The sequence below is a fragment of the Octopus bimaculoides genome, chromosome 19 (genome assembly GCF_001194135.2).
Source record: "Octopus bimaculoides isolate UCB-OBI-ISO-001 chromosome 19, ASM119413v2, whole genome shotgun sequence".
NCBI lineage: Eukaryota > Metazoa > Mollusca > Cephalopoda > Octopoda > Octopodidae > Octopus > Octopus bimaculoides.
The window spans coordinates 2,671,665-2,681,519 of record NC_068999.1 but is presented as its reverse complement, the minus strand read 5'-3'; the positions used below and the strand labels follow the sequence as shown (position 1 = coordinate 2,681,519).

The 9,855-nt window shown below is 37.6% G+C and overlaps 1 protein-coding gene across 2 annotated transcripts in view; it reads right to left on the bottom strand.

The window, feature by feature from the left end:
- Positions 1 to 9,855, bottom strand: part of LOC106882692 (aristaless-related homeobox protein) — a 61,018-nt gene that overhangs the window by 7,644 nt on the left and 43,519 nt on the right. For both annotated transcript variants that reach the window (XM_052974773.1, XM_052974774.1), the window contains exon 3: positions 8,538 to 8,583. In XM_052974773.1, the coding sequence (XP_052830733.1) occupies positions 8,538 to 8,583 (46 nt within the window). The remainder of the gene's footprint in view (positions 1 to 8,537; positions 8,584 to 9,855) is intronic.

The window sequence follows — 9,855 nt, the reverse complement described above, 5'->3', positions numbered from 1 at the left end:
TACGACACACACAGTCCCCAGTTGGTAACATTGATTTCAAGGCCCTCCTAGATGAGAGACTGGCATTCCACTTAATGTCTATGTTCCATGCTGGCATGGATTGGAGAGTTATTAATGTAGAAATATGGTATCATAGCTACTAACAGTTGAGGGTTGCGTAGTCTAGACGGCGTTTTTAGATTTCATTATTCTCTTTAACCCGGGCAAAGCCGGGTATTTCTGCTAGTATATATATATATATATATATATATATATATGTATATACGCATACATACGTGTATATACATATGTGGGTGTGTGTATATACATATGTGCGTGTCTTTCCCTTGGATAACATCGGTGGCGTGAAGTGAGGAGGCTGGTATGCATGGGCGACTGCCGGTCTTCCATAAACAACTTTGCCCAGACTTGTGCCTCGGAGGGCAACTTTCCAGGTGCAATCCCATGGTAACTCATGATCGAAAGGGGTCTTTTTTATGTGTGTGTATATATATACACACACACACACACACATATATATATATGCATGTGTACATATATTTGTGTAAGTATACATGTATATATATATATATATATATACGTGAATGTCTGTATATATCTGTGTGCGTGCGTGTGTGTATATATTTATGAGTATGTGTATATATATATATGTGTGTAATTGTATATATTTGTGTGCGTGTATACATATATTTATGTGTGTAAGTATTAGGTGAAAAAAAAGGTAGCTTTTATTAAAGCGAAGAGTCCTTGTGCTTGCTCGTACACGACACTGCTCTGAATTGCTGTGAGGTTGGTTTACAGATGTAATGAGTCTTACATAGATTAATTGATTAAAATTACATCTGGTGTTTGGGGAAAGAATCGTTAGGTTTGATAATTGAATCTGGGCTTTGAATTAAAGGGAGACAACTCTGGAAATGTTTCGGTGTTATCAAACCTCTACAGCAAGACGTTGTTATTATCCGTTCTGTCAGAGGAAAATTAAGACATGCATTAGCATAATCACTTGGTCTTCTCACAACGTATAGAATTCTAATTAATTAACACTTTTTAATTCATGTATATTATACTAACAGCTGCTTTACCCTTCGGCTTTCAGGTAGAGCTTGTTTCTGGATATTTGACTTTTTTGTTTTTTTGCTAAATGATTAATAAACATGGCTTAATTAAATTCTTTAATCAATACGATGTAATGATCCATATTTGATAGATTCTCTCTGACTTGAAACAACGTGAAAGTTAGATGATTACATCTTTCGCTACACTCCCCTCTTCTTCTTTCTTTACTTGTCTCTGAAACCATATTTTGTGGTGGTGGCTTCTGAAACATCCCCGTATCCCCATTACAGTAGAGGAATTTGATTTCGGCACCCTGGCAACGTTGAGTACGTCTGCTTGTGTGTAGATTGCGGTTGATCTGATTACTCAACAGTCAACATATCGACATTAATATTGATAGCAGTAAATCAAAAAACTATGGCATATAATGACTTTATGAGAGTTCTCTAATACAAGAACGTTACCCAGATCTATTACACCAAACATATTTACTCCCACCTCTACGCCACTTTGCGATGTGGGTAATCGGCGAGGCCGTAATCCCTTGTTTAATCAAAACTAAGTTTTCATTTTCTATGTCTTTATAGGCACATTAGAGCTACCTTCGTAGCAGCCATTTCGAAGCAGAACAACAACGATATTCGTCAATATTTAGGTTTCTTTGTTTTTGTATTTTCTTGTGAAAAAAAAAAGAAAGAAAACTGTTAATCGTAAATTAATTTCAGCACATATGTAAGATTGAATTTAATCAACAGTTTCATTTTAAAACATTTCCTGCGTCTTTGTGAAAATTCTAGAATATTTTCTGAAATGGCGGACACTATTTGAAGTTTATTAAATAGGAAAGGAAAATAAACACTGCCAATTGTCCATTTCTAAAGCTACCATATGTTAAAGCATCGATCGTTATCCTGGCGTCTGACGGCATCTTTACATTCTCCCCGCAGCCATCTTATTCAGTTTACTCCATGCATTAAAGGAAAGTTTGATTTTTTTTAATAACACGTTGACATAGAACGCTAGAGATAATATATTGTCAATAGGCCGACTTGGAGCACATCCGCTGTTCCTTATTTACTAGACACACAAAACCTGTGTCGCTATTATTGCTTTCGTTTGATTGCATCAATTGACTATATTTGATCTAGAGAATGGCTAATTAATCAGTGTAATTGAATCTTGTTCAACGGAGATTCAATAATTATTGTGACATCTCATCTGAGTAGTCAAATATTTGTTCAGTGTTGAATCTATTCAGAACACTACCAGCCCCGCAATCTCATTGACGAGAAATTTTATTTATTTGTTGGGTTCTGTTAGCAAATTAATAGCTTATTTTCCCAAGTAGATATGGCGTAAGGAGCGTCCTATAAAACAATATTTCTCACCTATTCAGTGCACTGTGAAAATATAAATCCGGACGAAGTAGTAATGATGTCTTCAGAAACCACAAAATCTCCAACAAACGCTGCCTTGCTCCATATTCGGTCGCGTTCAATGAAATATAAATCATTCTCTGGACACGACACCAATCTATCGCAGGAAACAATCCACAGCTGCATTGAGTCAATTGAGAGAGAGAGAGAGAGAGAAAGAGAGAGAGAGAAAGAGAGAGAGAGAGAGAGAGAGAGAGAGAGAGAGAGAGAGAGAGAGAGAGAGAGAGAGAGAGAGAGAGAGAGAGAGAAGTCAACTGAGGGTGCATCAACTGGTCAGTCGAATGTTCTGTCCAAATTCCCTCTGAGACACCAGCAGTCGACAGCTGCAGGAAAAGCTAAGGACAGGCACCTATTTCAGAGGATGGACGTCCGAAGGAAGAAAAATTTAGAGGAGTGATTAAGGATCAGCTTAGGGGAGACAATGTGGGGGATGAGGGGATACGAGACGATTTGTGTCCGATGGTCCACGATGGAGATGACACGAGATTAGTTCGAACCGAAGGACAAAGACGATTATCAGTGTAATTGTTTCATTAAAATATTCTAGGAACAGTATTAGATTCATAATAATGGTTTCACATTTTGGCACAAAGCCAGTAATTTCAGAGAAGCGTGTAAGTCTGTTACATCGACCCCTCTGCTCAGCTGATACGTATTTAATCAACCCCAAAAGGATGAAAGGCAAAGTCGACTTTGGTGGAATTTGAACTCAGAACGTAAAGACGGACTTAATGCTGCTAAGCATTTTGCCTGGCGCGATGACGATTCTACTAGCTCACTGGCCATGTTAGATTTATGATATTCTGAAGTATTTCCATTTAACTCTAAAGATAATTGAAAATATTTTAATTTTCCAGATTCAATATTTTCTTATTTCTTAATTTACTCCTAGGTACAATCTTACATATATTAATTATTTTACCATCGTTTATTCTTAGAATTTGTCGCAATTGCCAGCACCATTTTGTTGGTATGTGTAAGGGACAGAAGAGTTATTGTTGTCGTTTAAAACCACTCCAAATTATATAATTGGCACTGGATTTCATTTGCTGACTCAATCAACTTCTCCACAATACTCCGACTGTGCAACTTGTTAGGCTTCCTAGCATCTAATAAACCACATCCACCGTTTCCAACTTTCCTTTCTATTTCACTATTACATTTTCTCGTTTATTATTCTCTTCAATGTAATTCCTCCTTTTGTGGTGCCATTTCAAGTACGCTCTGCTTCTATAGCGGTGTTCTGTTGTCTGAGATTGGCATCACTAGATCACATGTTCTCCTCTAATTCCACTAAATTCTCTTATCCTCCTCCACACCTGCTTATTCAAAGTTTCCACTCACCAAAAACGAGATGTCGTTTCTCTTTCTTTTTTATATGAAAGCCACAGCTGCGGCGATGAAATCACTAATTGCGAAATTGATAATTACTTATCACTTTCAGATAATAACATTTACAATTGCTCTTGAGTTATCCAGCATATTTAGTTGCCTGCTAAATTGAAAAGAATGTTTATCCAATTAACCTTAAAGTAGACACTCTATAGGCTCAACGAAACACGTCTTCGATATTAAATAAGATATTAAAAATGAAAACCTAATGACAAGCATGAGGCATCGTGAAGGTTAAGAGAAACTAAAACATGACTTTATTAAATATTTACCTCATGGATAGAAGGCATGAAGTTTGTGGGGCCTAACTGTGTGTGTGTGTGTGTGTGTGTGTGTGTGTGTGTGTGTGTGTGTGTGTGTGTGTGTGTGTGTGGAATCAATAGAAAGAGGGTGGCAGGAATAAACTGGCCAACTTAATCAATTACATCCGACTGTTCAGTCTGCAGCCCCTAATTTGTGGAAATGGCCCTATGTTATAAAACTCTTTTTTGTCTTCGAAGAATTCGATCAGTTTGCAGCGTTTATGGTTCGAATCCTCTTCCCCTCGCCACCGAAAGATGATAGAAAACCGGACAAAAAGGCGAGACGAAGTAAATTCTGTAAGCATGTCGTCTACCTCTCCATCGCTTTCATCCTGGTCATGAAACAAGTATTTTAATCTTTTTTGTGGATAACTACTAACTGAGAGCAGAAAAGGGGATTAGGGCTGTAGAGGAGGGGCGTATAGTTCTAGAAGAGGGGTGGTTAATAGCTGTAAAGGAGGAGAGTTCTAGTTGTAAAGAAGAGAGTTTGATTGATTGAATCGACACGTTAACTGGTATTTCTTCGACCACCGAAATGAAAAGCAAAATCAATTCCACAGGATTTAAACTCAAAATATAAGAAATCTAACACAGGGAAAAGTTTAATCCGGCACTGTCATCTAATCCAGCACTGTCATCTAATCCGGCATTTTCATCTAATCCAGCACTTTCATCTAATCCGGTATCGTATTGTTTCTCCTGCATTATGATACAAAGCTTTGACTTCGGTAGAAATAAGGAGAGGTAGAATTGTTTTTTGTGAGTATTTGTGTGTGTTTGTGTGTGTTTGTGTGTGTGTGTGTGTGTGTGTGTGTGTGTATTATATCGATTCCAGTACTTGACTGTTACTTTGTCAACCCTGGAAAGATGAGAAACGGAGTAGATTTTTGGCGGGATTTGAAATCAAAATGTGTCGATACAAAATACCAAGCTTTTCTGTTTTCCGATTTCTGCTAAGAATCTACAAGAATAAACAACGTTTCGAAAATTCTTCACCATGTGTCTCGTGAATGTTATTTTGGAATTATTCAATCGGTGAATTTCCATTTGCTGTGGACAGATAGAATCGAGTCAGATAGACACATGTGTGCGTCTGTATACGCGTTGTATGTGTGTGTGTGTGCAATGCATGCACACAAACATACACACATCATCGTTTTCTTTACATTCTGATTATTATTTACTTACAATTTCAAAGATTCTGTTTCTATCAAGAATTTTGTTTCGAAATTATTATTATTGCCGCATAGAGTGGTCAGTCTTATCAAAGGTCTGTTTATTTAAAATCCCTCGTTCCCACCACGCTTTCTCCTCCTGATAAAACATTTCAACGTCTTTCGTACGTCCATATGATTTGCCATGTCTGAAGACAATGAGATGAATATCTTCATAGAACAACTAAACATTACATTATCGAACGTTAGATTATTGAACACATGTAAAATCAATATGATTGACTTCTGTTATTTGTTTTCACTGTTTCAGCGATTTAACTATTTCGGAACGGTAATTTTCCTTCTCGATTTAATGATTCTTATAATTACGTGAAAAAAGAAAGAGAAAAGAAAAAAAAAGGTCAGTGATATGATTGCTGTTGTTATTGCTGATGTAAAGTTGATGTTTAAGACAACCAAACTATTACATTTAATTATTTCCATAGCAACAATAAAACAATAATAGATTTAAGATGGTCTTTGAAAAGGATTCAAAAATTAACAGCAACAGCAATCTGATCGGAGTATACTGGATATGAAGGAATCCCTTCAAATATATATACACACATACGTACATATATACATACATACGTACACACACACACACACACACACACACACACACGTGTATATATAGACATGCGTGTGCGTATGTGCACGCGCGCATATATATGTATGCATACATTGCCGACTTAGAATACTATTTATCTGAAATATTGATGTCGCCATATCAGATATCATCCGACTTGAAATATCTTCCCATGAAGGATATATCGACATTTGTTGGAGACAAGTGCAAATTTGTTTAGTTTCATGCCGAACTAATTGAATTTAGAATGAATAAACCTTATCATGGACACTCCGTCGGTTACGACGCCGATTAACGGAACAGCCTGCTCGTGAAATTAACGTGCAAGTGGCTGAGCATTCCACATAGTTTTCGGGGAGATTCAGCATGACAGTGTAACAAGGCTGGCCCTTTGAAATACAGGTACCACAGAAACAGGAAGTAAGAGTGAGAGAAAGTTGTGGTGCAAGAGTACAGCAGGGTTTGCCACCACCTCTTGCCGGATCTTCGTGGAGCTTTAGGTGTTTTCACTCAATAAACACTCACAACACCCGGTCTCGGAATCGAAACCGCGATCCTACGACCGCGAGTCCGCTGCCCTAACCACTGGGCCATTGCGCCTCCACAAAACTTTATCAATACACACATAAATCAAAGCTCAGATCTATTTGGCTGGAACTGTTACTATACAACAACAACTTCAAGAGTGGGGGATGATAAAAGCAGTGATGTTGGACGAAATTAAAGCTGACTTTGTATAGGACAGGTACCAGTTATATAATAGGGTCGCTTCAGCTGATTATACAACTCAGCGTTGTGCTGATATGAGAAAGGCAAAGCAGCGGAAAAATACATTGAAATATTATGTACCTCTGTGTTCTATGTTCAAATCCCATTTCAGTCAACTCTTTCATCCATCCAGGGGCAAGAAGTACCAGGAAAAGAACTGGTTCCATCTTATAGGTTGTACCTCTCTTCCAAAATATATGTGGTCTTGCACCTAGAGATCATTATTATTTTGGATTCAAATTTTCTGCACAAGGCCAGCAATTTAAGGGGAATGGATAAGTCGATTACTTCGACGTCAATACTCAACCGGTACTTAATTTATCGACCACGAAAGGATGAAAGGCGAAGTCGATCTCGGCAGTATTTGAACTCAGAACGCAAAGTCGGTAAAGAAATGGCGCTAAGCATTTTTGCTGGCGCGATAACGATTCCGGCAGCTGCCCGCCTGAAAGAAATTTTTATTTCGAGAATAGCAGCCTGACAGAATCGTTAGCGCGCCGGGCGACTTTGCTTTTCATCCTTTCGGCGTCAAGTAAATAAGTACCAGTTACGACTTAATCCCTTTGTCTGTCCTTGTTTGTCTCCTCTATGTTTATAGCTCCTTGTGGGCAATAAAAAAATAAGAGTAGAGAATAGAAGCTTGATTAAATACATAAAAGTATTTAGTGCTTTAGGTTCTGAGATCGAATCTCTGCGTAGTTACTTCGCTTGGTTTTTTTTCCTCGAAAGTTGACAAGATAAGTACTATCCACAATTACAATTACCATATTCTCTGGCATGTAACTCATGCTAACATCAGAAAACTATTATTAAGTGGAACATATATCGGTTTAAATCCTTTGTTTTTCTAAAGAGTTCATGTCACAATATGAGAGACAGGAATACTTTGTCGGGAAGGAACAATGCGCGTGCAATCAAAAAACTACGCCAGACAAAAACATTTTCGTTAAAAGTCTGCTTCTGTAGTCACCGTCAGGCATAATGGTTTTTTTGTTTGTTTGTTTGTTTGTCTGAATGTCACTGCTTTCTTTCTCTTCTCTGTCTTCCAGAGATTTACGTTTTATTCCTGCAGCGATGCCAACATCAAAATTAGAAAAGTCAGCCACCTGGGGCTCCTGGCAAACAATTAGCAACACCCCGAATGGTTGGCAAATGACACTCATATCGCGATTACAGTTTTTGTCCATAAACCACTCATAATATGTCATTATGATATGAGATACAAATAATTACACTGATAATGATAATAATAATAATAATAATAATAATAGCGAAATTATGATTAATAGAGAGCGTAAGATGAATTATTGTGATGTGGTCAGCGATGGAGGAAGAATAAGCTCCGTGTGAAAATGGTTCCAAAGTTGTTGGTGTTTCATACTCGCCAACAGCACCACACACAGACATTCTGTTTATTAGCAGCCGACGAAGTCAGCTAATAAATGGTGGGGTGGGGGTGACGTTTAGTAAAAAGGATTTTCATAGATATTTCTAGAGTTTCTAGATAGACATTAGTAATGATGTAGATTAGAGTGTTAAATACGACAAAGGAAAACAGAATATTTTTGAAAAGCGTTCGTTTATTGTCATCGGTTGGTCATGTCAGGTATATTAGAAAGGACAGAATCAGACGTAAACACTGAACTCGTCTTCCTACCGCCTCATGCCTCATCTGTTTGGATGATTCACCTCTTCTTCACACGCACACAATTTCGAGGTGAACTATATACACTAGTTACGTGCAAATAAAAAAAGAAAATGTCGATATTTAACTCACTTGAACTCGTGCTTCCGTTAAATCAATCCTCATAGCTAACTCCTCTCTGTAAAATAAGGATTTTTCATTTAACATATAATAATAATAATCATAATAATAATAATAATAATTTTTTATTAGAATAATAGCTTTCGATTTAGTTGAAACTGATAAATTTGTAAGAAATTATATTCCCATCTTTCACATAAAATTTAGTTAAGCAATAAGGTTATAGCTGTCTCTGAAATATATACTTCGTTGAAAAATTTCACACACACATTCTCTATCTTTCTCTCTCTCTCTCTCTCTCACGCATGCACGCACGCACGCACGCGCACACCTTGTCAGCTGGACATGCTATATTTATGATCCAGCATAGTTCGCTTTCTTTCTCGGTTAACTCTGTCTGGTTTCCTATTCCCTGTCTCATGGTCGCACTGAATCATAGGATCTTTGCAGTATCATTTTCGATGATGCCTTCGGGTCTATGTTCGTACCACTTTTTGCTCTGTCAAGTCCGTACTTGTTGCAAAGTGTCCAATTGGCAATCCTTGTTATATTGTCATGACGTCTCTTATATTCTTTCTGGGCTAGTGGCGTACATTGACTGGTAATATGCCATACGGTTTAACCATTTTGTCCTCAAATTCTGCACCTATCACTTTCTGATGTGTTGTCTATTCTGTATTTGATATAATTGGTTCTTAATGCATGTTCGTGGGCAGCATAGATTAGAGCCTCCGTCTCCAGTTTTAAATCACTTTTAGTCATCCATAGCCATCTTTTTTCTCTGTCTTATCCTCAACATCCCTATGAAATTGTCCATTCATTCTTTTTCTTTATCCACCTATTTTCAGTTTCACTCGTTCTCAAGTCCTTGTACAGTGCTTTATCTTTGTAATCTTCCATCCTACACAAACCTGACCTTACTTCCAATATAGCGGTTCTGTGGCATTTTTTACATACCACGCTATGTTGTTTTCTTCTGCTCTAATGCAGTGTTCACATCCAATCAGTCCTCTTCCCCCTCTTTTTCTTGGTACATACAGTGTGTCTGTGTCACTCTTTGGGTGGAGTATCCCATATCTAGTCAGCAACTTCCTTGTCTATTATTATTATTATTATTATTATTATCATTATTATTATTATTATTATTATAAAGGCGGTGAGCTGGCAGAAAAGTTAACACGCCGGGCGAAATGCTTAGCGGCATTTCGTCCGTCCTTACGTTCTGAGTTTAAATTCCACCGAGGTCGACTTTGCCTATCATCTTTTTGGGAGTCGATAAATTACGTACCAGTGAAACACTGTGGTCGATATAATCGACTAATTGCCTCCC